Source organism: Patagioenas fasciata, chromosome 1 (genome assembly GCF_037038585.1).
Source record: "Patagioenas fasciata isolate bPatFas1 chromosome 1, bPatFas1.hap1, whole genome shotgun sequence".
NCBI lineage: Eukaryota > Metazoa > Chordata > Aves > Columbiformes > Columbidae > Patagioenas > Patagioenas fasciata.
In genome coordinates this window covers 202,199,816-202,227,008 of record NC_092520.1, presented here as the reverse complement: position 1 = coordinate 202,227,008, position 27,193 = coordinate 202,199,816, and the positions used below count along the sequence as shown (strand labels likewise).

Here is a 27,193-nt window from a genome sequence, read left to right as displayed (position 1 = left end):
GTGAAGAGTGATGTTTTAGGGAGCAGCTGTGTAGTTAGTTACAGGGTGCTGTGATACCTTCTCTGCTGCGGAAACAATTCCCAGGGAGGGCATGGGCACCTCTTAAAGGTCATTGTCACCTTGTGTCCCTTCAGAGGGGTGTAGCAGAGAGCTCTTTGTTTTCAGTTAAAACAATGCTACTTACAAAAGGCTTCCTGGGAGATTTTCGTGGATTACAACTTTGTAAGGCCTTGCTTTGACTTGTGGTAATACACTGTCTTTTAGGTGTTTGTGCTTAGGTATTAATTTCTGACTTTCTAGAAATGGTCTGCAAAATAAGCACCACCTAAGAAGCAGCAGCCTGCTCTTTCTAGTATTTGCGCTGATGATCCTCAAGAAATAACAGATTTAACGAAAATAATCCCTTATTTTAAACTTTTGACTTTTTAATGAGGTCTAATACAATGCCGGTTTTCAGTACTATCTGCTTTTAATTCTGAGCTCTGCCCCTTCCTGTTACAGACTCAGTGTAGCTGAGAATCTTGCTGTTTTGCTTCTTCCCTGCCACACATCAAACAAAATCCAGTGTGGCCTGAATGGAGTCTTGCGGTGGTGGTGCTGTCGCAGTTGCATAAATTGGTCACTAGATGATAGCCTTACACTGGATTTTTGGTATTTCTCTCATTTCATATTGGCAACCTACTGCAGTAGTAGGTTGTAGATCTTGTTAGTTAGCTCCAGCAGGGTGAACATATGGTGCCATATGCACTCCTAGTTTCCAGCTGCTAAATATAACTAGCATGAGGCAAAAAGATTTATTTTTCTCTGCTGCAGCTACAGCAATAAAGTGAAGTGGCTGGCAGGATTGAGTCTCTGCAATTTATTTTCCTTGGCAAATTGTAGTTTATAGTAGGAAGTGGTTTTAAAGGCTTCTGATGTTTTCTTCTAAAGTTATTGTCATTGTAGAAAAGCAGGGGAAAGAGAGCAGAATCCAGAGTGTCAATGCAAGATGAAGGAATATTGTGAACTCAAAACTCTCTTCCTTCTAATGTTGCTATTATAATGTCTGTATGGGAAGGTGCGTGTATATAAAGGGGGGCAAGAATAGCTAGTACCATTGCTTCTTTTTTCAACTGCCAAAAAGAATTGCCTTAATCTCATCTCTTCTTCAGCAATGATCACATCACTCCCCCTTTATAAACAGCAGCTTCAAATCTTTATACCCAGTCCAAGAACTAGCTCAGGAAACCAGTGTGTGTTTGTTTGGGTTTTTTGCCTCCTGTCTGTTCACAGCTGAGTTTAATTTCAGCATGAGAGTCAAAGGCTTTAGAATTGCTATGGAAATGTTTGGATTTTTTCTTTTCTGAGATGAAGCACTGTTATTTGAGCTTGGCAAATGGATGTTTTTAATGTAAGTATTGATGCAGCTTGAAAATAGTGGCAGACTGCAGCTGCTGGGGTCATGGTGGTGGTCCTTTATTTGGAACTACTAGAAACCCAGAATGGGATTTATTTGACCAAATGTAAACATTTACATCTAAGTCAGCTGGCTAAGGCTCCTTTCACAGTCAGCAGAAGTCTAGACAATATGGCCAGTGTAGTCTGTGGTGCAGTTCTTCCCATCCCACCCCAACCATCTGAAATAGGTCAGATGAATTACAACCTAGAAGTATTCACTTCTTCCCAGTGACTTGAAAGGATCGTAAGGTGGCAAAATATCCGCATTATAGGCACCAAATCTTGACCACAAGTTTAAGTGCTATCCCTGCTGTCAAATCAAGGAAATCAAAGTGCTGGAAAAAAAATAGTGTAACTGCTTTTGTTTAACTTTTTTCACTTAGATTGTGATGAAGCAACATTAATCAGTTCTTTCCAATCACTTAGTGGGAAGGTGATTAGGTTTTCTTTTTTAAGAGAGCAGCCTGTGTTCACTGTTTCCCTGTAATACTTTGCAGTTCCAACACTCTAAAGGCTTCTGGGAGAAACTCAACTCAAACTTGGAGTGTGTGAAGTATGCAGAGCCACATTTGCATTACCACAATAACGTGCTCAGGAAGGAATGGCTTAACCTTTCAGAAGAAGTAAGTATGCATGTGCTGAAACGATCTCCAGAGCTGCCTCTGAAGTGGATGTTTTAATGCCAAACATGGAAGAGTTGGCTTTTATATTTTGAGGATAAAGAAATGGGAATCTGATTATGGGAAGTGCAATAGCTTAGAGTCATTTTACTTATAAGGTGATTGCCGTTAAGTCTTATTCTGTTAATATGGTGTGATAAACTAAATAAAATCAGAGCTTGCATGTACCTGTATTGTCATGTGGGTTCAATGTGAGTAGCTGGAAAGTGGGTTGAAGCCCCTCTGTGTATTATTTCCATTGGAAGGGAAAACCAGCTTCATTTCTCATCTACGTTTTATCAGGGTGTATTTTAGTTGGCTTTCTACTTTGTTCATTTGGGGATTTCTGTTTGTTTACAAACCAGAGAGAGGAAAGAAGAACCACAGCATATTTGAGGCATATCTTTGAAAATGCCAAAAAGTAGGTACTGTTTTCTATTTTTACACTTTCTTATTGTGTTGAAATATGTTGAAGGATTTAACATGCTATTTAAATAGTTGATTAGGTATTTAATTAAGTATCTTACTTCAAAGAAGAGTATCCAACTGAACATCAATTATTGGAATCCTTGTAATCACTACAGCATGATCTGAAATATTGAGGCCTCTAGAGCTAAGGAATTTATGGTGGACATGAAGAGTTATTCTTAACCTAGACAGGTAGATTTTTTTAATGCTGTTTACATCTGACTACACTGAATAAATATATTACAGTTCTTGGATTTCTTTATCTGTCTTTGAAAGATGAAAGGGTCACTTAGGCTTTTAATGTCCTTATGAAATCCTTTAGAGTAATGCATATGAAACAAGCTAATTGTTGTTTTAAACCCCAGGGTGCTTGCTCATCTGGACACTTGGGACTCTGGTAAGTAAAACTCATCTTGATGTAGGCCTTAACTCTAAGGTTTATTAGAATATTTCTATCTAGCTGTTGGTGGCTAAAAAATTGCTATGTGTTTTCAGCACTGAGGAGTTTGCAGCATTGAGATGAGCAGTTATTAAATTAGAGGATAGTGGTGGGATCATATGCTGACTAGGAAACCCGTAGAATCAAGTTCCTACTTCATATTGAATCTAACGATACAAGCAGTAAACTTTTGTCTCTCTAAGGATTTCTTCTCCAGGTTTTTTCTCCTGGAGCACAGTCTCAATGAGACCATGTTACTGTTGAGTCTTGTCCACTTAAAGCTGCCTCTGTAACTCTAGAGCTTGTATACAGTAGGAGATTATAGCTGGTGATGAATCATGGTGTAGAGAAAGCAGACAGAATAAATTTCCTTAGGCCATGGGCACGTCAGATTTTGTGATGCTCAGTTCCTCTATCACAGATATATAAAACTGAATTTAACAGTAAATTATCTTCCTGCTGTTCACACATCAGTGCCTTCTATGTGCCCTGTCACTGTGTGCTGTGAAATGATGCTGATCTAAGTGCTGCTCTCTACCTTTTTTACAAAGAATTTTCAGTGCATTCATTTCCAGTCCCTAATACCATTCACCTGCACTGCTGCTGGTTATTGCTATGGGCTCTGACCTTGAGAGACCTTGTACACACTTTGCTAGCCTCAGTTCCTATTTTCTAAAGGTGCTTATTGATGAAGTGAGGTGTTTAATTGGTAATGTCAAATTTCTAGATAGCTGCCAGCCAGTAACAAGCAACTATGTAGTGTACCTTTCCTATTTTTTTTTTTTTTTTTCATTCAGATCCTTTAGGATCAAGCAACACAGGTATTTGTGCTGCTGTAAGCGGTGTGGAGTAAATATATTTCAAGGTTAGAAAAGATGGCTGCAAAGAACTCTTAAAAATTTAGCACTTGGGTATGTGAAATATTGACTTGATTTTGTACTACATGATTAAATAGGAGGTTGTGTTTCTTGTTCCTTTGCTGTTAGTAGACAGAAAGCACTGATTAGGAAATACAGGGTATTAAATTTTTGTACATGTATGATAGACTCCATCCATTTAGTTAGGAAAGTTGTGTTTTTTTACACAGTGGTCTGCAAATCTGAATAACAGAAGCAGCCAGACATGGGAGAGAAGCAGGAAAGTGGGAGGCGATTCTGTGGAGTATTTACTTTCTGTCTAGCCATTTCCCTGGAAAAGCCATGCAACTGTTTTAGCTTGTAAATGATAAGATCTAAATAGCATATGCATTTGCACTGGTGTTACCAGAAGTTTTTTAGTGCCTCTTTTCTCTACTGTATCACCACACTGTGCTCTTGCTTAAAGAGTAATGCAGATAAAGTGTTAAGTGGTGTGACACGCTTGTGGTCCTCTAAGCTCGATGTTAAGCATTTGAAGGAGAAGATGGCAGATACAGGGTTATTTTCCATTCTTCAGTTCTCTGTTAAACAGTCCTTGATTAGTCACACTTTTAGTTCTGTAGGTGAGTAGATCAAACCACAACTTCTGTTTGTATGTATTTTTAAGTACTTTTGAAGGTGGTTGAAGTCTTATGGTATTTCTATAGTGTCATGGCCTTGACTGATTCTTGCTCAATTTATTTCAGAGGAAAGGCTGGTACCTCTCTTTCAAGAGGAAGATTATCAACAGCAATTGCTGATGGGACTGGTATGTGCTTTTTTCAGTGTGCACTAGAGGACGCACAGCCTCAACTAATGTAAAGAGTGAGCTTATAAGTTCCAGTGCTGAGTGGAAGCTCAATCAGAGTAGCTACGGTACAAACGTGATTTTTAATAAGTTTTTGAGTTCATAGTGATAATATCATGATATCATCTTAACAGGTCATGGTGTCATAAGGCATAGGGGAAAAACAACAATGGAAAGTTGATTTGACAAAATGCTTTTTCTTAATACAACTTTCCTTTGGCTAGAAAATGTTATTCTATCCTCCTTGGAGTTCATTTTAATCTGTAAGTTCTTTTTGGGCTACTATACATCTCTACAACATGTATAGGTGAATTCCCCACCCACTGCAAGATCACAGATCTTCTTGCTCCTTGTTTTAACACCTTCTTACGATGTCCTTTATCTTCTACCTCATTTCTGGGACTGCTGTGGCTGTTCTGAGATCCCTTCTTCTTTTGTGCTGTTTTCACTGATCTTCCCAAAGGATTACCATCCTTATGCTACTGGGTAGTAAGTCCTGTCTCCCACCCCTACCTGTGCTCTTCGTCTAAATACGTATCTTCACTCATCTCTTGTTCTCTTAAAGTGAAAACCAACTGAAACTCTTTAGCATGCACTGGAAGATTTCAGCACTGCATTTGTGAAGAACATATCATCAACACTGTCCTGTCTGTCCAAATTTACAACAAAGTTTCATTCTTTGCAATCTTGCCCATGTGTTTCCAAGTCCTGTGCCTCATTCTCTGAAGCTTCTCTACTTTCCTTCCCTGTAGTTTGAGATCCAAAGAGCAGGTCACTACTGCCCATTGTTTATGCTTTCCTAAAACCTAGATTGCTGTCCTGACCCATTAAGACTAATTTACTTGTAAACTGCTTGAGAGAGGAGATTTTGTTTGTCTCTATTTTTCTCTGGGCTCTGAAACAAATAATGCTTCACAGTAGTTCTCAGCAAAGAACCGGCATGGACTTGAGAAGCAATTAGAAGCTGTGTGATGTCAGACAATATTTCAGGAAGCAGAGAGTAGGGAGTGGCATGGACTGTAGGATAACACACACCTGATTCTAGACTTTACAATTAATTTTTAACCTGAAGTTGCCGTTAATCACTCAGGTTCTCCATTTCTTGGCTACTACCACAAACTCTTATTTGTGCTAGATTTTTCTATTTTAAAATCCCTCAGGTTTATTTGCGTGTAATGAAGACTTACATCCTCAGGATTCAATGTTCATATTAAAATCCTTCTTTTACCCTGTTTGCTCACCCAGAGACATGCAAGAACTGTGAGCTTTTTCTCTTCAATATCAATGAGAGTTCAACTTAGCACTCATTTTACTGAATTTGTACTGAGGAGTTTTTTGACTATTCAGATCTGCTATTGAATTTGGCGAGACTGTGTAGTAGCTTGAGCTCTCACTCTGAACTGTTTTGACAAAGAAACATTTGGTTGTGCTAATGCCTATTGATCCAGCCCTGCAACTGCTGGAGCTTTGGCATCTTTTTGAAGATGCTACAAGGACACTGAATTGTTGGCTTTTTGTTTCCCTAGATGGTTGCTCAGCTGAAGGATCACCTTATGAGACATCTACAGTATGTAGGAAAACAGAAGATTGACCAAATAGTTCTGGATTATGTTGCAAACCTGGTTAGTTTGATTTCATGGTCACTATCGTGTGTATTTGTTGAGGGGATCAGGTTTTGGGTATGTACTGTGTGTATATAACCATATATTTGCTGGGAGGAGACAGATTTTTTTTGTGTTTAATCATATTTTGCTGCTTAATATTGTATATACTGATGAAGGGAATAATAATTATTAAATAATATTGAAAAGAGTTGTATTTGTCACTCAGAATACAGAAGAAACAGTTCCCTTTATAGCTTGTACAAATATGATCTACTCCCAGAAGTGAAAATGTGAACTCATCCTGGAAACTGAAAGAATGGTCTTTATATGCATTTTGTTTCCTGTAGAAAACATTGCTGTGTGTCTTGAATAATGAAAGTGCCATCAGGGGAAATACAAATTAAGAAAAAAAATTATACTCCAATATGGTGTGAGAGTAAATCATCACTACTCCTACATGCTGACCTCAATGGGCTTTTTGTGAGACAGTTTTACCTGAAGAAATCCCTGTAAACTACACTGCTAATTTGCTTTCCAAATTCTTATTTTTGTTTTTCATCCTCTTAAAGAGAAACTTTAAAAAATAAGCTGTAAAAACTATGCATAGAAATTATCTGGTTTTGTCTGTCTCAACATCAAGTCCTTTAAATGTAAAATGTGGAGTCCACAAAAGCTCACATGGCAACTAGTATATAATATTCTTTGCACTAGCACTGTCATCTTCTTCAGCAGCAACTCCCTTCAGTGCTGTTTTCCAGGGTTGGAAGTCTCAGCGAACTTTCTTGAGGCTGCATCTTTTTGGAGCACATGATTGCTTTATAGCTTGACCAGTTGTTTCACCAGTAATTGTCAGTCTTTTCTGTATCTTTATAGGAAAGAAAAAAATCTAGTTGCTGATTAAACTAGGAACAGGACAGCATGAGCCAGAGCTTCGTACCTGAAAACAGTGTTGAAAAAAGCAGAAGTGGAATGTTTGTTCTCCTTTCATTTTTTGTTTTCCAGTTATCATTCTTAATATGAACTAAGATCAAAAATATGAAAACACCTATGCAGCCTTGATCTGCAAGACTAAATTATTGTAGACTAAATCTTATGAACAAAACAAATCTCAGCCTTCCCGATCAGCAAAAACTTAGGACTTTTTTTTAACATAACCGAAAGCAAGAATTCTCTCAGCTTAACTGACAGACTTCTCCACTAGACAAGTTAGTTAGCACAACTACTGTAAACAAGGATAAGATAGCTATAAAAGTTGATTCTGCCCTCTGGCTGATAGATCTTGGCTGCTCTTTGGAAATCTTTAGAAACTATTTAATTGTTGGACTTGGGTTTCTGCTTATCCTGATCAGAAGTCCTTACATCTTAAGCCTTTTTATATCCTAACTGTTTGGAAGTTCTTCAGGGGAATGAATTGTTATGATTCTTAGTACTTTCTGTAGTTGAGCTACTGAAACTAATGAAACAGCAAGAGACTTGAAATGATTTGCTTGTCTGTTTGCTTTCATTAAATTCTGTTTTATTACATTCAGGAGCAAAGGAGTGGCTGAGAATAGGGTGCCATTGTGTGTAGCCACTGTATAAATCAATTGCAGCTGAAGTCGAAGTAGCCGAGTCATGGGGGCATTAACAGTTTCTCATAAAATAACAGTGGCTGGTTGCTGTCAGAACTGTGTGTGTTTGTGTACAGAGAAGTAATGTGGGGAAGTGTGAATGAAATGTCTCAGTGGGAATTCCCGTGTTTGCTAAGGAGAACCGCAGAGCCTGAGTTTGCCTGGTTACCAGTTCATATTCCACTTTGCCTGCAGTAGTGGTTTGCGTGTCCACGTTCTCTCTCTCCCCTGTATCTCGGCTTTACTCTGTTTCTCTCATTCTTTTCATTTCAGCAGGGCAGGGAAGGGGGGACATAACTTACAGAAACAGTGTGACCTTTGCTGTCCTGACAGCACGTGGAAGAGGAGGCAGAGGGAACAACCAGCCCATGACACAAGAGGCAGACCAGAATAGACTGTTAAAGGTTCTCTGACAGTTGCTGCCGTGGCTGCACCTTTCTGGCTGCTGCCTGTGGTGAGCTGTCATCTGAGGTGGCCTCAGCTGCAGAGGAACAGAAGACAGACACCATTTGGATTAAAGTTTCCTCAGAAGGACTGTGTAATACCCCTTGCACAGGAGGGAATCTTGTCTTACTCCCTTTTCTCCTCTGCTCCTGAATCTTTTCTTTGCCTGCTTCCATGTCTTTCCTGTAGGAACAGCCATAGAAGCTGAGCACTTGTGGTTCCAAATGACCTTAGTGGAACTTTAGCCTGCTCAGGACCTTTGCTTGGAAATGTAGATGGCTGGAGACAGCAAGCTGCTTTGCAAGTGTCAGCCTGGGCCCTACTGCATGCACTGTTTTGCCATGGATCATGTGTTGTCTTACTAGTTTAGAGCAGTCCGAGGGAAATGGTTTCTGATACTTGCCCAGAAAAGCCTCATGGGTTATGTCTTTGTTACTAAATGAAAAATGGCTTTCCCTGGAAGGTGTGCGCTTAGCTCTTAATTTGGTTCCCCCAGAGACCTGCTGCTAGCCTTGCCGAAGGAGCTGCTTGTACTCCCTCTAGAATACAGATATTTCCTTTCTCCCATGCACGTTGTCATATGTGTCATGTGCTGAAAAAAGTTTGGGATATAGCTTCTCTTTCTGTATTTTCTATAGTGTTCCTTGTGGCTGATCTCCAAAGCAAGTAGTGCTGTTGGTGAGGGTGGAATGTCACAAGTATTTAAGTATGTCGTGATAGCTAGATTGACTATGGCTTATCTTTCCATACTCTGCGGAAGCTGTACAGTTTGCTGTATTGCTAAGCAAAGAATATTGGTTCTGGAGTATTGTACCTGTGAAAACAGTTTTTGTTGTACAAATAGTAAGAGGTAATTCTGGAGTCTGGAAGAAGCTTCCCTTCACCTCACTCTGGAGACATTCAAATCCCACCTGGACACCTTCCTGTGTAGCCTCATCTAAGTGTTCCAGCTCCAGCAGGGGGATAGGACTGAATGATCTCTTGTGGTCCCTTCCAATCTCTAACATTCTGTGAATCTGTGAACACTGACCTTCAGATCCAGCTGTAGCTCCCAATGCAGAGGCCTTAGCTATACCCTGTGTGGTGGCCAGAGATGAAAGTCATTCCAGCGGCAGTTGTGGTTCTTGTGACCCTTCTCTGAAAACTGGAAACCACTAATTTTCTGGGCAATGAGTGGAAAATCATGCTACACTCCAGAGAGATTAAACTGGAGCTTTCCACTGCATCCAGAAAGTATGAAGATGGAAGGTATTATGTGATTATTCTGCATCAGGTGGCTGTGCAAGGCTGGCTGGAGTGGTGAAAGGAAAAGGTGCTACCTCATAGAGCTTTCTGGACAAGGTGCAGAAGAAAGCACTTGGGAGCATTTCTGAAGTCCTGTTCTGGCCTTTGCATATGAACTTCTCCAGTGTGTCCTGTTTCTCTCTTGCTCAGAGCCTGTGACAAGTTAAAAGTTGGAAGGGCCAGAGCCTATGAGGAGAAAAGAAAGTGGATAAAAGGATTCCTAGATTCTGGCTGTCTCGGGGGTGATGGGTTTGTAACTACATGTGACACCTCTCTGCAAAATGGGGCTTAGACTTGCTTCCTGAGAGTTTCCTGGGACTGATTAGTGCTCTTTGAGGCCCAGAGATAAAAGGCTCAGAGCAAGAGTCTCAGTTTTGTTGCTGAGATATGGAAGTGGTTACACATGACAGCCAGGAGAGGCTGGCTAGAGGATGTTATTTAAGCTCTTTCATGTGTGGCTTCTCTTTTTCAGCTGCAGAAGCTTAGAAGGCCCAAGTGAGAGCTGGGCTTGTGGCTTTTGTGTGCTGACAGTCTGCACTGGATGTCAGCCTGGGAGCGCTAAGATGTGACAGTGTGGGCCAAGGGATTGTTGTACTTCACTGTGGACAAAAAGAATACTCATTAGAGGAGGAGAAGCATTTGCTTGTTTTGTCTTTCCTCCTTACCAGGACTAGACTTTCAACAAATGGAGTATTCCACTGTCTGCATCATCCAGTTTTGTCTGGGCCCTGGGGATCTTTCCTTGTCAAATGCTCAGCCACTTGGACATGCAGTTTTTGCTTTCATGGCAAACAGATCTTTGAGAATTTGATGCAGGAGCATGAGATCAGTTGATTCCCAAGAAGCACCATGTGTTAAGATGCGGCATGTCTTGCGTAATGTTTTGCTGCGCTGGAAACGCTTACTTTAAACTTCTGGCGTAGGGCAACTCAGTTACAACTCAAATTTCAATCAGTTTTACATTTTAAGCCCCTAGGAAAAAGAGATTTTCTGAAGTCTCAGTAGGAGTTTCATGATAAGTTTCTTTTTTTTTTTTTTTTCTTTAACATAAGCTGGTGCATGAAATGTATGAAGGCCAAAGACCTGCTGTACACAGGCTTCTGGAAACATTCAGTCCTTTCTTTTTTGTTTTAGCTGAATCTGGTGCATCGAATAATGAAAGAAGTTTGGAGGAGACACCAGCTTCATTCCTGCATCTTCTGCTTGTAAGCAAGTCATTTAAGTTTTCAGCCTGCCTTCTAAATTATGGACATAATAATTTTGGTCTTCAGCAGTACTACTTGCTTGAGCTGACAGTGCTTACCCTACTGGGAATGTCAACATGACTGTCACAATCTTTTTGATGATCCTACTGGCCTTCTCTAAGCCAACATAGATATTAATCATGTTGGCAGTTTTACAGCCGGAGTTCAAAGCTCCTGAGTTCGCAGTGGTGTTAAGCTGGGCGGGGGGTGTTGAACGCTTGAAGCCAGGTCACTTGTACCAGCACTCAATGTATCTCATCTATTGCTGTTGGTACCAGATACTGTGGAGACACTTGTAAATGTGTAGCAGTGGGGGAAGGAGAAAGGGGACAACGTGTTGACTTTGTGTCAACACTGAGCAGCAGATGCTGTTAGGTGACAAATGCCCAAGTGAACAAGGTGGCATCCCATGACAATGCACCCAAAATGCATTCATTTAGAGCACATGTAGGACAACAAATTTACCATATCTCTGGGGGTCTGGACATCTTGAGTTCCTAATATGTTGCTACTTCAAATGCAGTGATGAGCGAGGAAGTGCAGCAGAGTTCGCAGTGTTCCACTTCATGGGTCGCATTCTGGAAGCTGCAAGTGGCTTGTGCCTGCCTTTGCCTCCCGGTAAGTCCTGTCCTCTGCTGGTTTAGTCACAAGTGAGGAGAGCAGGGCTATGAATTCCTCCCAGAAGAGCACTAGTTGCAGCATGTGTGTCAAGTTAGCTTTGGCAGGATTGATGTCTGTTCAAGACAATTACATAGGGGAAGACACCTGTAAGTGAAATGAAACAAAACTGAATAGCTTCTACAAATAAAGACAAGAAGTCAGAGGTCTTGATCTGTGTCTGCAGCTTCTAGTGGAATGTTTGGGTGCAGCCTTAGCTCAAAACTACGATTTATGCTTCTTTCATATATATCTTTTTCTTAGACAACTGGACCTTAGTGTCGTGGGCTACAAAGGAAAATCCTAGCCTTGAGAAAAAAAATGTGGTGTGTGTTTTTTGAGTTTTTTTTCCTCATGCTGTTGCCCTGCCAATAGTTTACAGTTTTATCCTGAAAGGCTTTCCTCCAGCCTAGGCAGAAGAGCTGATCTTGCCAGCAGACTTTCCTTTCCTAGAGCTCATCATTGTTGCTTAATCTTTTCAAAGCATTTGCTTATGTTTGTTATGCAAAGACTTATCAACTTCTTAATGCTATCTGATTCTGTTTGAATCTTTTTAGTTTGTATTTCTTGATCTGTCTTTAGCCTTTGAAACTGTTTAGGGTGTGAGGTTGTCCCTCAAACTTACACTGTGTGGGTGTAAATGCTGCACTGTAACAGTTTCATGTGGTGCAAGAGCATCTGGCTCATGTTAAGTCAAACTCAAGTCTTAGTGCTGCCTGTGGGAATGTGTGGGTGGCAGCCACGTACTGAGAGTGGTGAGGCCTCAGTTTTTGATTAATTGGGAGGAAAGGAGATAAAAGAAAAATTAATAGCACAATTCAGATATAAGGCAACAGCTTGGAGATATTTATTGACTCTGCATGACTGCAGTGACTGTTTTGAGTCCCCTTGGCTTTCCTCTTTCTTGCATGATTGTGCTTGAAAGGACTTAAAGAATGCCTAAATAAGACTACATGGCGTTTGATTAAACTCATTTCTTTACCAGCTAGGAACAGACAGAAGTTAAGGAGAGTGTTGCCTTTAGCTAGAGTGATGCCAGTCTCTAATACAGACTTAGAAAAAAATACATATGGTTGTACCAAACAAGTTTGTCTTTATTTCACAGGTTTTCACACTCTGCACTTGGGTCTTGGTGTTCGCTGTCTCCCTCTGCACACCCTCCTGCACTACATTGATAATGGAGTCTTGCATTTGACAGAAACATGTGTCAGGAAATTGCTGAAAGGTACAGTGAGTTTCCTGTTTACCAGCCAGCTAACTGGGAATGATGTCCTTTTAGCTGTTCAAACTCCAATACAGGATTTACTGCCCAGGAGACTCAGTTCTTCATCCAGAGTGCTTTTTCAGTGAGGGCTGTAGCTGATGGTGCTGTACAGCTGAAAGGAGAAAATTAGGGCTCAGGCTATAAGAGTGAGCATCACTGTAGTAGACATAGAAATGTCTGTTTGGGGAGAACTGGAATTTATAATTTTTCCACTTGGGACTTTGTAGAAAACTGAATACTGAAGATCATATAATTTGTTGTGGAATTTCTGTGACTCTGTTAAAGTGCACACCTGTGTATGGAAGTTACTCTGCTATCCAGTCCTAAGCTGTTGCTTTAATTATGTTTGGAACAGGATAATCCTAGTGCTGGCACTGGTAAAGGGTAGAAGCTCAGTGTTAGGAAGTAAAAATTCAAAATAAGTAAACAAAAGCTTACCTGAACCTGAATCCTAATATTTTTAGTAAACACAGAGGATGTAAATATCTTCTAGATAAAATGTAAGGTTACCTAAAGGTGTGTGAACCCAAATCAAGAGGGACCTAAGGCTTTGGAGTGAAATAGGGAGTGAGACAAACTGACAGTTGTGGGCCCAGGTAGTGTCACACCTGTGTTAATTTGCTTTTCAAGGTCAGAAAGGAGGAAGAGAGAACTGTAGCTAAGTTTCCTGGGACACAGCTGCACCTGATACTGTCTCCAAGAGCTGCAACCATGTTCTCTTGTAATGTTATGTAAACAGTATAAACATAAATAACACCCCTAATGGGCCTTATTTAAAATTAAGATTTTAATTTGTTTGTAGAGATAATATTTATTAAGAATGTCTTAAGTGATAGTTGAAAGATTTGATTATGTGGTTACCACTAATGATGGTGTGTGGTTTTTTGTTTTTGAGGGTTTTTTTCCTCCTTTCTCTTGTAGATCTGGATGACACCGAGAAGAATGAAAAGCTGAAGTTCAGTATTGTCATGAGGCTTCCAGAGGTAACTAATAGCTTTGGATGTCATTTGTTGGATTTTGGAATTAATAGGAAATTCTCCCATTCCGTAGGATCAAGCCAATGGGAGACTTGATTGTGTTTCACACAGGGCACAGATATAACCTGAACCTCAGCAGTTTGTCTGCTGCTCATGCCCTGTAGGGTACCCTGGTAACTCTTACATGAACAATTTGTCCAGAGTGTCTCACGTTGTCTCTAGTACCCTGCAGGAATCACATTGACAAGGCTGGCACTGTTCTGCTGAGTAACCATCTGCATAAAGCAATCAGGGTTTTAATGGGGTGTAAAGATAATTTGTGTGCGTGTATTTTTTTTTATCATCCATGAATGCCTTTCTTATTTGTGACCTCTGCACTTGGTTTTATTCATTTTATCAGATATGTTCATAAGCTGGTACAGAGAAAGCTGTAAAATCTGATCATACCACAACTCTGTGGTGGGGATTGTATTGGGAGATCTCCCCCTCTGAAATCTCCCACCCTCACCTCTTGGAAAGGTGACTCATTTAGCCACATGCTGGAATTAATAACTGTTGCTCCATTTAAAGTACCAGCAGAATGGAAGACTGACTTCTCCTTTTTCCGTTTTGTTCTAAGAACATCACAGCTCTGCAGAGGAAGTGCAACATCTCAGTGAGCAGAGGGGAACCAGGGATCCCCCTCAGGGAATGCCTTGTTGTACAACAGGGTTTTCTCAACATAAATTGCTTATTGTTTACTATTTGTCATGGACTGCTACGTATAGTTCAGATGGCCAGAAGTGCTGCTCTGGTTTTCCTCGAACAAGGGCCTCTTTATTTGGCAGCAGTTTTGAGAGGGAGTAGGGAAGGAGAACACCACAGGAGGTGCTTTGTCCTCTGTATCTTGTTTTGGGCAGGGATTGGTGAGCAGGGGTCAGTGTGGGGCTGCTCAGAGCTGTTGGCCCCAGGCCTGGTGGGTGGGGAACACCATTCCAACCCGCTTTGACAGAGGGGTTGGGCTGCGAGGGTTTTGGGGAACATGTACTGCTAGTTACAGTGGACTCAGTGCCTTATTGTATCTATTTACAGCTTTGGGAAAAAAATGCAGAGAACAGTTTGTTTGCCAAAAGGACCCTTTGGGGTGACTTGAACTATTTTGAGCAGGTTACATTCACTAGATGACTTCATTTGCATCAGAAGCAAGTATTTAAGCACCACTGAAACTGTCCAGCATTTCCTAAATGAGCTCTTTCAGCAGCCTTTATTGCTAAGCAACTGAAAGTGAGGGGGTAAAAAAAAATCTAGATAGGGAAAGGAGTGGAAGGTGGAGCTGATTTCACAGTGTGTTTATATTTGTTTGCTTATTGGCTAGGACCGGAAGATTGGGGACATTAGGGTTTGAATCTGTTTGTCTGAGGTTTTTGGTTTTGTTGTTTGTTTGTTTGCTTACTAGGCTCTTGGTCAAAAGGTCCACCAGTTTTGGAATCATCCAGTAAATGCTAATTTCATTGCACGGAAATACGTGAAACTTTTGCTTGAGAAGCTGGGGAGTGGGCAGGTAAGAGCTCATAGGCAATTTTAAAAATCTTTTGCTTTGACAGCGTTGAGATTCCTGACCTTTGTGGAAACCTTAACACTGAAACATGGTACTGTGTGACTTTGTGTACTAACTTGAAATATTCTACCTTACAGTGCAGCAGGCCTATCCCTGAGAGACTCTCGGTCCCTGTAGAGTTTTTACCACTTAACTACCTGACCAGTGTGCTGGCAGAGATAGAGAATCAAGGTAATGTTAATTCTGTACTTTGGAAGACCAGTAGTTGTTACCTTCTCTTACACAGAGTTGTATCCTGACTATATTGACATAACTGAGTTCCAAAACTCCAGCTATGTCTGAACATGTCAGCTTGGTCATCTTTCTGCTGATGGGAGTTGCCAGGGGCTTCTTCACTCCCTGTTCTTTCATCCAAATCCTGAATCCGATGTGAATCCAATTAGCGAACTTACACTTTTCAGAACACATGTAGTGAAATGTGGTTCATGTACAGCAGGGGTGTCACACTCATTGTCACCAGGGCCACAACAGCCTCATGGTTGCCTTCAAAGGGCTGAATGTAATTTTAGGACTGTATCAATGTAATTGCTCCTACATTTATACAGTTCCAAAATTACAGGAGGCTCTTTGAAGGTGACTGCAAGGCTGGTGTGGCCCCTGGTGAAATATCAGTTTGACACCCCTGCTGTACAGCATGGTGGTAGCTGTTATTCCATGTCACTTAAGTGTCGTGTTGCTTCCTGAGTAATTGTGGGGAGTAGGGCTTATTCCTTATTTATACAGTATGGTGGCTAAGAGGCAACCAAAATCAGATCTTCCACCTCAGAAAAGAGTACCTGTGTCACTGGTTTGGGAGTTGCTCTGAAGTAACAGGTGTTTTTTCACCTCAAATCTGTTCATTTTTGTAAAATACAGTTCAGATTGGCTGGGGCACTTGCTTCATAGAGCAAATCTAAGTATCTGAAGATTTTTGAACTTTACTTAAAAAGGTGCATTAAGGGAAGCGTTGCACTGCTTAGTGTTACTGGCTATGCCTATACTACTAAGCAAGATAAAATCAGGATAAGGCCCTGAAGGCTAAAACAAAATTATCCATGTGTGGACATGATCCCATTTGGGAAGGAAAAAAGTTAAACTATGCAGAAGTGTGTGTGAGTGTGCCCTGATCCATTTTATGTACTAGTGCTAACATTGCCACTGTGCTGAGCTCTTGTTTTGGATCTCCAGTGTGAAATTAGTGTGGAAGTGCCTAGTGGCCTCAGAGCTGGACGTGCTTCCATCAGCAGGGGACATCACTGACTGATGTCTCACTAGCAGGAAAGTTTCTGGTGGTGGGTGAGCACCCAGGTGACTCCACTAAAGCTGCAGGTGAATGAAAACATGCTGCCATCTCTTACCTTATCTTTTGGCCTTGGAGGTGAAGATGTTTAATAGACTGCAGGACTCAGTGAACACAAACACGATTTTGTAAATTCTTTCTCATGATGTTTTTCTAGGTGTGCACCCATATGAAAAACAAGACCATGTTAATGTAAGATTTGTAGAGGAAACAGCACTCAGACACACTGTGATGCTTCTGGGCCTCAAATATTCCTGAAATAACAGGCTGCTGAAGAAGGCTGTCTAGCTGTGGTGCTTGTATAAAAGTATTCACACAGAAGTGTGCAACTAATGTGTTGGCTTTTTTGTTGTTGTGTTGTTGTTCTTGTTGTGGTTTTGTTGTTGTTTGGTGTGGTTTTTTGTTTTTCATTTTTTTAACTTAAGTGTTATGTTGTTTCCCAAATAATCTGCAGTTTTGTGTAGCCTCCATTACTGACATAGGCTACTCAAAATAGTGCTTGGCCCAACATATTAAGGCTGAAATTACTGACTTCTAGATAAAACCTAGAGAAATGCATCTGACAGAAACCCAGATTTGAAATAGATCTGTGGTTTCATTTTGAAGTGGTTGGACATGTAGAACTACAGTAGGTATCAAAACATGCTGTGAAAATAGGTATTAGTGTCAATTATTTTAACAAGATGGGCATTCCTGAAAATGGTGATCCAGTTGTATTGTACAGGAACAAGAAACTGGTAACTGTTTACTTATTTAGGTGAATCAAAGGATTTCTTGGTGGTGTTATGAAAGGCAGGGAAGAATAACAAATGGTGGATCAGTTTTTGTATATAGTTAATCAGTAATGATGTATGCATTCCTGTGGTGGTCACATCTTATCTTATGGTACTTCTGCCTTGAGTTGGATTCTAATATATTCAGTTTTGTAATTAGCACAAAATATAATCTTTTTGAAGTGCATATGACATAAGATATGTATAATATATTGTAAGCAATACAAGATAAATTTCCAAATATCTTTTCTTATCCTAACAGTGGCTTGGACAGAGTTTCACTTAATTCTTGCCTTATAACTTTTACTGTTACAGTTAATTTCTCTTTGAAGCTCAGATTTTATGGAGGTTGTTTTTCCTTCTTTTCTCAACTTTTAGTTGTACTGAACTGAACAAGGGTTAGGGTGTGGGGTTTTTTTGTTGTGAACTATGACATTAATTTAAAATAGCAATAGCAGTTTGCTATGCAAACATGATTTTAAGTTCAGACATGCAGGATTTTTGCCGTCTTTAAACGGGACTTATAAACACCTCTGTCTAAGTTTGACTATTAAACTAGTGAAACACATTGACAGTTTGAAAACCTCCAAAATCTATCAACCTCAACTATGTTCCCTGAGTAGTTTCCACAGATGCTTCCTCTTCCTTACCAGTGAAATAAAAAGATCCAGTTCTCAGGAGTGACTTGGCAAGTTCCTGGTCATTCCCTTGTCATTGCCATCAGTGGAGTGGAGTTTTGGCTTTCTCAGTAAGTGCACAGAGGGAAGGGATATTTTTCTGAAAACAATTAAAATTTGTCTGGCAGGAAGCTGTGTTGGTACATTTCTGTAAGTGATGGGGACTTTGTATTATATTAATAACAAAGAAGATTTTCTAGCCTTTTCTTTATAATGAAATGTATTATAATCAGATGCAATAAAACCTCACCTGCAAAAAAATAAAGGTAGTATGATGATCACTCTTCTTAACACTTTAAAATACTGCACTGCATTTGGGATACCAGCAGGGAACTTGTCACTGACTATTGTGCTGTGCTTCTGGGGTTAACAACTATAATACTTTGGTTTCAAGATGGAATTTGGCTGAATGCTAACAGACATTCCTCCTGGGATTCAGCAGCTGGTAGTGGCCTCTCCTGATTCAGGTGCTGTCTGTTCAGATTTCAATTGGCTTTTCAACAGGTTTTCTGAAATGTCTCATGTTTGCCCCGGGTTCGCTGGGTTTGAAGGGAGCCCGAGCGCCGTAGGGCCGCGGCAGCGGGAGGCTGTATTCGTCGTCCGGGATGTAGGCGGTCGGGCGTTGTTCAGCTGTCGTGTGGACACAGCCAGGCCCCGCTGCTTGTTCCTCTTCGGCAGCACGCTGTGAAAGAAACACCTTGTGATCACTTAGTGATTATATGCTTCAGAACTCTGGTACCCTCCTGAGCCGATGTACAGAATGTCTGACAGAGGACACACCATCAGTCTAGTCCTTAGTGAACCAGGAAACCCAGCGGGGTGTTAAGTGTTCACTGAAAGGAAAGCCTGAGTTATTGACCACGTGGGTGTAAGTTTGTCCTTATAAATCTTATACAGTTTGAGCCTGTAATGCTCTTATTTGTGAAGAGAACAGATTAGATTAATTTACAGAAAAGTTATAAGTGTGCACAGAACATCTTGGGAACAAGAGAATAGTTCTGATGCTTCAAAACGTGGCTATATTTATGCTGACAGCAGCAGTTCCTGAACACAGGTGCTGCTGTGAGCTTGTCTCCACAGCACTGAAAGGAAACTGAACCACAGCATGAGAAGTGCTAATAACAGAAGTTTCTTGTTCTAAACCAGTTTTGCTGCAGCAGTTCTGTCTGACTTCAAATTTAATTGTGTGCACAATGTATTCCTCTCCCAGCTTTGTGCATGTTTCAGATTCCCTTGGTGTGACCAACTAAAGCACTCGCACAGCAAAGCGAACTTCCCACCCACAGGACACACATCCTGTTATTTAGCTTTCCTTCTCTGGGTGCTCTCTGCTCAGGGACCACTGATGCTCTCAGCTAAGGAGCTGTAGTATGCAACAGTGTAGAATTTGAAGCATCATTTGCTGTGCTGCCCACCCTCTGTCATGCCCAATAATCTGATGTCGTGCTACTTCTGATTTGATGTTTACTGCATCTGCTATGTGGGGTCAGGAAAAGTTCAGCATCTTCCACACTCCACTTTTTGTGGCTTTACCTGGAGTCAAATGGAAAGCAAGACTTCACTGATGGCTATACCACCTGTTATCCCAAAATGTGCTCACACAAATTCCTTTAATATTTGGAGGGAAGTATTCCTTTTAGTGTAATGTGTTCTTGTGTTTGCAGAAAGACAAATTCAACCAGAGAAAAGATGGGACTGAAGATCTAATGGCAACATATGGTGAAAACTCACTTTAGCTCTGGCTTCAGCTGCATCTTTTTGCATCTTCTCATTGCGTAAAACCTTCAACCATTCAATTTCTGTTTCTTTGGGAGGGGGAAGGCCTTGATCTATCCTTGATGAAACAGTCATCAAAAATTGTTCTTTGTCTCTCATTTCCTGCTGGAGTTTGATGGCAAGTGCTTGCTTCATGGAGAGCTCTGCAACAAGAGCCATCATCTGCTTGGTTTTCTCCTTTAACTTCCTTTGCAGTTCATTCATCTGGAATAAGTAACAACCACATTGTAGTTGAGGCTTCTCTTTAGACACTCTGGACATCACACTTACCTAAGTCTTAGGTACATGATAACAAGGCCAGCTTGGCTCTGTTCTAATAAATAGTTCCATACTGGAAAGTGTAATGAAACGGGACATGTTTCTGGGTACATTTGGATCCACAGAAACTGGTGGCATAGGAAGTCACATTAACTACAATCCAAGATATAGAAAAGCAAGTTTGTAATTACTTCCCACCTTTTTCAGCTGAATAGCAAGACTCCTACTGCCCTTGAAGGCCTGTATCCCAATTCTCATTGACCTGGTGCACAATTAACTGTGTAATAAAGGTGTAATAAGCCTGATCCTTACAAGAGAATTGAGTGATAATGTGAATGCAGGACTGTGGGTTGTGAAGTTGTCCTGGGGGGGTGATCAGAAGAGGAAAGGGACAGGAATCCCTGCATTTGAGTGGAGATTATTTAAACAAAAAACCTGACAACACTCAAATACTCTTTTTTTAAAGTGACAGAGAACTGGGAGTGTCAGAGCAATCAAATGTAACTTGACATGCTGCCATTTTACAGTAGTTTATTAGCCCACAGCCATGATTTCACAAACCCCAATAATAGCCATGTTATTTCTGTCTGCGGAAAATTAAAGATTTACTATAAAGATGTGTTTTGCCTTAAGCCTTTCAGAGTGCCAAACCTAACACCTAAGAAAAAATCAACCCTGGCCTTGTTTTACATTAATTACTTTGCATTTTTTCCTGTCTTTTGTTCAGCTCTGCTCTATTTGGGGCTTTTTCATTAAGGAGGTGGGGGGTGAGAGGATTTTTGCTCTTCCCCAAATAATATTACTGGTAGTTAAAAGGAAATAGCTATAATTATATAAAAGTAACTGTACTGAAAGTCTTTATTACCTGTGTCGTTCTACCTACCTAAATAACAAAGAATCTTTGGGCCAGATACAGAGTTTGTCTTTGTTGGAGGGATATAGAACTTACCTGGCTTTTCCCTATTTCTTTTTCTCCGTGACATGTTTGTTGTGAAAGGGCAAACACATGCAAAAGAAGGGTTGTCCTAAATTTCTAAGTGCTCAACCTGAGAAATAACTAATCCTGTGTTTTGGTGAAAGGTACTACTCATGATGCAACTTTCTTTCAAAAAAGAAAGTATGCTCACCTAATGCTCTTGCTGTGTCGCTATTACTGTTATTACCAAACGTCTATAATTTCTGGAGACTAACATATGACTTGCCTATCAATATTTCCAGCTACTAGTTTTGCAATTTACAAGTGAGTCATCTTACCCCTTGCCCAGATATGAGTTCATGTTGTGCAGGCAGCAAGCAGGGCGGGCGATGCCCTCCTTACCGTTTGAGCCAACAGCAGCATGTCCTGCTTCCCGCTCTTTGCCATGGCATGGATTCTGTCTGTCAGCTGGGAAACCTGCTCGTAGAGAAGATCGATCTCCAGCAACTTCTCCTCCTTCTGCACCAGCTCCACCTCCAGCTGCAGCAAGAAGGAGAACACAGGGTGTAAGTAAACGGCAGGGGAAAGTGCAACGCAACGTGTTGCTGCGATGGCTTTGAGAGCTGCTGAAATAGTACTGGTGAACAGCCATAAATAAGCACTTCACCATCAGTTTTCTTAAGTTTTTCACTCTCTCTGCCAAGTATCAAGCCCAAGTTGCTGTCAGTTGTACAGTTCTTTCATACCAGACCAGGCCCTTTTGGGTGGCAAAGGATTATACCAGCTTTATTACTGCCTTGCTGTGATTTTTCTTAAAAGCAATGGGTTTTTTTCTAGTTTTGTTTTGATTTTGTCTTTTTTTAATCTTCTGGCTCCTTGAGTCAGGTCATAATGAGAAGGTTTCAGCTCTTGCTTTAAATACCTTTTCTTTCCTGCTGCTAAAACAAAAATGTACAGTGCAACTAAAAGCAGTATAAAAACACAAGGAAATTGAAAGCAAACATATAAGCCTATCTCACGACTCCAAGAACTGTGACTATTTGCTGTGTGGGCTGGGGAGAAACGTAGACCCTGCTTGACTCTGTGGAGATTCTCTCCTGTCCAGGAACAGGTGAAAGTAAAGCAAAAACCTCAACTAATTCAAGCAGCTACTGCGAATTGTTCATGGTAAATCATTACAAACTGGATTGCAAAAGGAGGACTGAGGTGTGTGCTGCTCCGAGGTCGCCAGCACTTTAATACTTTCACAGCCCTGTGAGAATCTCCCTTGAGCACTAAATACAATGCGGGGAGTTTTGTGCCCCTACAAATGAAACTGACAACATACACAAGAAAATACCATGGTTGCTCATTCCATTCCTTTACCCTTCCCCCATAGGCAATACATATGCCCTGAACTTGGACCTTGAGTTTCACTGCATTTTACAGCCTCCCCTGGCAGTCACTTCCACCAAGGTCTGTCTGTCCTGGGACTCCCTGTTGGGCTTGGCTCCAAAGCAGAAAAGCCAAAGCCTGAGGAGGATGTTTAATCCCATGTCACATATGCAGCTTTAGTTAGAGGGCGGTGGGTCTGCCCCCACTCACAGCCTGTGCAGTGTGATGGGACAGCTGAGGGCCACTTGCACGAGAGTGACAACTTCATTTATTAGCAGTTTATTACTCTGCATTTATTTTCCTCGGGTGCCTTTTCTGTGCCTTCCCATAGTGAAGCAGGAGGGTCTGCAGTGCGGTGCGAATGATGTGACAGGACCAGCTAGCAAAGGATGCTGCGGAGCCAGGGGCACCACACAGAGCACATGTTCTGCTCCTGTTCTCCAGCCTCTGCTGGAAGGAGTCAAAATGTCCCGCATCCAGTTTTCCTGGAAAGCAGATGCTGAACTGGAGCTCCTATTAGCTGGTTTATTTTAAAAATAAAAGATACTATTTTCTTTTGCTAAATATTGTCAATCGACTTGAGAGCTGGTGACATGAAAAGTGATGTTACCTGCTCAATCTTTTTTAGCAGCTCAGGTGGAGACAGGTCTGTCCCTCCCAAATCTCGCTTTCTAGTCTCGTTCATGGGGTCAGTAAAGGTTGCCTCCATCTGTTTGATCCTGTCCTTGCACTGGGAATACTAGGAGAAAAAAAGCCACAACAGTTATTTTTTCAGATGAAAAGCCAAAAGCTCCGCTACTACTAAATGACCAGGGATGGAAGGTCTCAGTGTCCCCAGTTTGCACCAGGAGAACCGCACTAAAGCGTCCTGGGTGTACTGGTGGAGGCTGCACTGCCAACACCTGGGCTTGGAAGCAAGACCCAGCCTTGCTGGGAGAGGTTTGGGATGCCCAGGCAGCGTAGGACTAAGCAAAACAGTACTGCTCAGACACTGGGGAATGTTCCCCTGCGAAACCAGAGGTCAAGTGCGTCATTGTCCTGTCCTGTTGCTAATGAATGGGAATTTGAGAAACACTGGATTGTGTCCAAGGTCTTTCCTATAATGCACAAATGTAAATCAGCTTCATCTTAATGGTTTAAATGTCTTGAACACTCCTTCCCTTCGTTCCTTTTCCATGTGCAACACAACAGCCTAAAATTGTGTATAAATAATTCAGCCCCACAGAAGAGGCTTTTTCTCTGAGTTGCCAAGTGTCATGACGAGAGCCCTGGACTGGAAGGTGTGACAGTTGCAGAATGGAAGCAAACCCTGCTGTCTGCCAGAAACTGAGTCCCACCTGCTGCTTTGTCCTCAGGCTATGTCTTGTCCTCTACGCCAACTGTTTGAGGTGGGGGTTCTTCCTTTATACCCTACAGTCTTCTGTTTGACCCACAGGGTCCGCTCAGGGATGTGGGAAGGATACAGGTGCCTGACAGTTCGGTTGCAAGTTAAATCTGAAAGTCCTGCTGCCCTGCTGGCTAGCACTGGAGGTCCCATCCCTATAGGCATCCAGGTTTTCCATGTTAAAGCTCCCAGGCATGTGTCCTGAAGTGACTCAGTGGTGACACTGAGCGATGTGGCACTCCAGGGACCCAGAGAGGCAGGTGTTCCCTGACCTTTCCGATGTGAGAACTTCCCATAGAACTTCCCAGAACACGCTGGATGGACATCCATGCTCTGCAGCGCTACTGGCAGATGGAGTGACAGGGACCGTTTCTTCATGTTTGGACTTGCAAGACTGACAGTGGTGGGGCTTTGTGCTTTGATACGCACCTGACCATCTGTCAGCGCATTGTCACTCCAGCCTTGATCTCTTAGCTCTAACATAACACAACTGAAGTAAGTTGCTCCAAATGCTAACCATCAATTGCAGGTGATATTATTAAGGAAATAAGTGGTCACCGGCTCTTAAAGTCATGAGCAGTCAGCAAAAAGACAAAGTAAATGCTTAGATGTTACTATGGGGATGGGATTTGTTCACTGGAAGTTAACTAGTCACGTTTAACTGGAAAAAGCAAAACTAACAGATCTTCTCAAGTGATTACAGAGCATTACCAGAACACTTGTCCTAAACACTTACTTTTCTGGTAAAAACATGGTCACGCATCTCTTTCTTTCACATTTTGAGAGCAGGCAAAGTAAAAACCTTAAATAATTGTAATGAGCGATTTCCTTGTCAAATCATGATTCAGTTTAAAGTGAACACCATTCAGTGCAAAACTGGGTACTGAAAGATTTATTTCAGTTATAAACTAAAACTCAAGGCCAATAATACACAGAGCGGAAGAACGTAAGAGCAGGACCAGGACAAACAACAGGATGCAGATATGCTTTCTGCTTCCAGGGGTGTTTGCTGTCTGAGCCAAATTTCTCAACCACTGGCTCAGCTGCAAATGCCTCGTTGGAGGCAGAGGTACCTTAATGAGATTAGGGACAGCTCACCAAGCAAGATTTTGAAAGATAATTTAGAGAAGGAGGACTAAAGCAGCAAAACCATTGCCCAAAACAGAAAAAAAAAAAAAAATCCATGTTGATCTTAAATACTAGGCTTACTTTAAATGCAATAAGAATTGAGAATGATTAGAAGCAGGCTAATCCAAAAAAATGGACAACAAAGCACATTTATAAATAACCGCACTGTTCTGTGTCTGCTCAACCATGTGATGATAGGCATTTTTCTTGATTTTCCCCTCATGTGTAGTGTTTTCCTTGGACAAGACTTTATCTGAGTTTCAAGAGATTCTAGTCTTAAAACCAAAAAAAGTTCTTTCTTGGAGTGGGTGTGATACAAGGGATAGGAAAAGGCTCTGCAAGAGAGGCTTTTCTACACTTGATTGTAATAGTCAGGAGGAATTATTGAAGAATGAAGAGATGAGAGGGAACACATACCGAGATAAAGGGACTGGTCTGAATGGAAATGTCAGGGAAGGTAGGTGAGGTACACAGACCACTAGAAAAGGGTGACTATTATAATTATTCTTAAAGATGGGGGGGAAAAGGAACTATGGGACTATCTTCAGTTTCTGAAGAATGAATCTGGAAGAAATTATTAAGCTTTTTCTGTTGGTGCTAGAAGAATGGTTGAGATAACAGCCAACAGGTGTGTTGAGTAATGCCAAACCAGACCATTTTCTTGCTATGATAATTTAAGAGGTGTGTGGATGACAAACAGTAGGTATCACAGATCTTAATTTTTACATGGCTTCAATATTGTTTCATACGACATTTTCATAAACAAGCTAAGGAAACGGGGTCTTGATGAAAATAGAAGGTGAGTACTGCATAAGTAAAATGAGGTTAAGCTCATCTGCAGTGTCTTGACAGCTCAGCAGGTCTAAGTGTTGGACTAATTAATGATTAATGCCAAGTATTTCTCAGCGACGCAGGAAGGCAGATTAGTTTTCACGGGTCATTTCAGTCAGCGGGAACAGTCCCTTGATGTGCAATCCCAATTAAAAGTTACATAGTTTTATGCCCAGGGAAAGCCGCCTTAGGATCGCACCAGGTATTTTTTGTGTCAGATAAAGGGAGTACAGGGCACACAGATGGCATTTCTGTTCTTTCTGTGATTTTCCCCTTCCCAAAGGCTGCGATGGCCACCAAGATATGGGGTCAGTTCCTGCAGCCTATTGAATACAACGGACTTATTCATCCATCTGTTCTTCCAAGAGGTATATGTCTAACAGAAATAGATATCCCATCTCAGAAACAGCTAATTTAGTGATGATTAAAGCATCCATTGAGAACATGTGAGACTTAGATTCAAACGGTGTCTCTACAAAAGCCAAAAGATCTCAGTCAATGCAAACAAACAACAAATCACACGGAATCCCAGAATCATAGAATGTTGGGGATTGGACTAAAACTTTTTCTATTTTGTGAGACTGGATCTTGTTTTCCTTTTAGAGTTCTATCTATTTCAAGTTTTACCCATGATGGATATCTGTTGTTGGAAAATCATTCAGCACTCAATACTAGAAAGTTTAATTCACCTGCGAAGGGTGAAAAAGGAAAAAAAGTTCTGGGGTAACTGATAGGTTGCAGAAAGCAGGAGAGGAATAAAACAGAACAGATAGGAATAAGATGAACAAGTCTGAAAAATACCCAAGACCTAGGGAGACAGGAAGGGTAGGAATAAAAGGAAGAATAAAATTGTAAGAGGTACCAGTACAGGATTGAGCCTGCCTAATTCAAAGGGTCTAAACTAGATTTTAAATGTAGGAGCCTTTGAAGCATCCTTCTGATGTGATTGAAAGTTTCCTATCTAGGTGATGGAGAGAGGTAGGTCCCCTGAAAATTCCAAGAGGAATATTGTGCTCCCTAAGTAGTGTTATCAGCATCTCCCTCTGGAGGCAAAGACACCCAACTCTTTCCATTAATAAAGAGCTCTGGTTCACGTATGTGAATAATTTCTTCTGCGGGCTCCTAACACAAAGTTAAGGTCAGGTGTGCAGGCTCCTACACGAGGTCACAACAGAATGAAGGAATGAAAACTAAAAGGAGACTTAGAAATGAGATTTAGAGTCTCCATTACAGGAGGTCGAAGGGCCTCTGATAGAAATCAGGGTTTCGTAGTCCTGTAGTGCACCCGTCCTGCCTTTGGATGTGTATAATTACCTACACTGAAAGACAGAGCAATGGTAGCTGAAAGGGAGCTCCCGTTACCACCTCCTCAGATTTCAGCGTGGTGTCAGACAACACAAGTGACTGAG

At 41.2% G+C, this 27,193-nt stretch overlaps 2 protein-coding genes across 7 annotated transcripts in view; one reads left to right on the top strand and one right to left on the bottom strand.

The window, feature by feature from the left end:
* Positions 1-18,382, top strand: part of GSAP (gamma-secretase activating protein) — a 47,486-nt gene extending 29,104 nt beyond the window's left edge. For all 5 annotated transcript variants that reach the window (XM_071803457.1, XM_065853889.2, XM_065853881.2 and 2 more), the window contains 12 exons: positions 1,935-2,060; positions 2,462-2,517; positions 2,930-2,961; positions 4,607-4,668; positions 6,234-6,329; positions 10,784-10,854; positions 11,417-11,511; positions 12,656-12,775; positions 13,736-13,797; positions 15,227-15,331; positions 15,466-15,559; positions 16,825-18,382. In XM_071803457.1, the coding sequence (XP_071659558.1) occupies positions 1,935-2,060; positions 2,462-2,517; positions 2,930-2,961; positions 4,607-4,668; positions 6,234-6,329; positions 10,784-10,854; positions 11,417-11,511; positions 12,656-12,775; positions 13,736-13,797; positions 15,227-15,331; positions 15,466-15,559; positions 16,825-16,925 (1,020 nt within the window). In that variant the 3' untranslated portion in view covers positions 16,926-18,382. The remainder of the gene's footprint in view (positions 1-1,934; positions 2,061-2,461; positions 2,518-2,929; positions 2,962-4,606; positions 4,669-6,233; positions 6,330-10,783; positions 10,855-11,416; positions 11,512-12,655; positions 12,776-13,735; positions 13,798-15,226; positions 15,332-15,465; positions 15,560-16,824) is intronic.
* A 117-nt stretch (positions 18,383-18,499) lies between these two features.
* CCDC146 (coiled-coil domain containing 146) overlaps positions 18,500-27,193 on the bottom strand; it is an 81,084-nt gene continuing 72,390 nt past the window's right edge. For both annotated transcript variants that reach the window (XM_071803456.1, XM_071803455.1), the window contains exons 16-19: positions 23,052-23,180; positions 21,470-21,607; positions 19,849-20,097; positions 18,500-18,799 (exon numbers count right to left, since the gene is read on the bottom strand). In XM_071803456.1, coding sequence (XP_071659557.1) covers positions 18,596-18,799; positions 19,849-20,097; positions 21,470-21,607; positions 23,052-23,180 — 720 coding nt within the window. In that variant the 3' untranslated portion in view covers positions 18,500-18,595. The remainder of the gene's footprint in view (positions 18,800-19,848; positions 20,098-21,469; positions 21,608-23,051; positions 23,181-27,193) is intronic.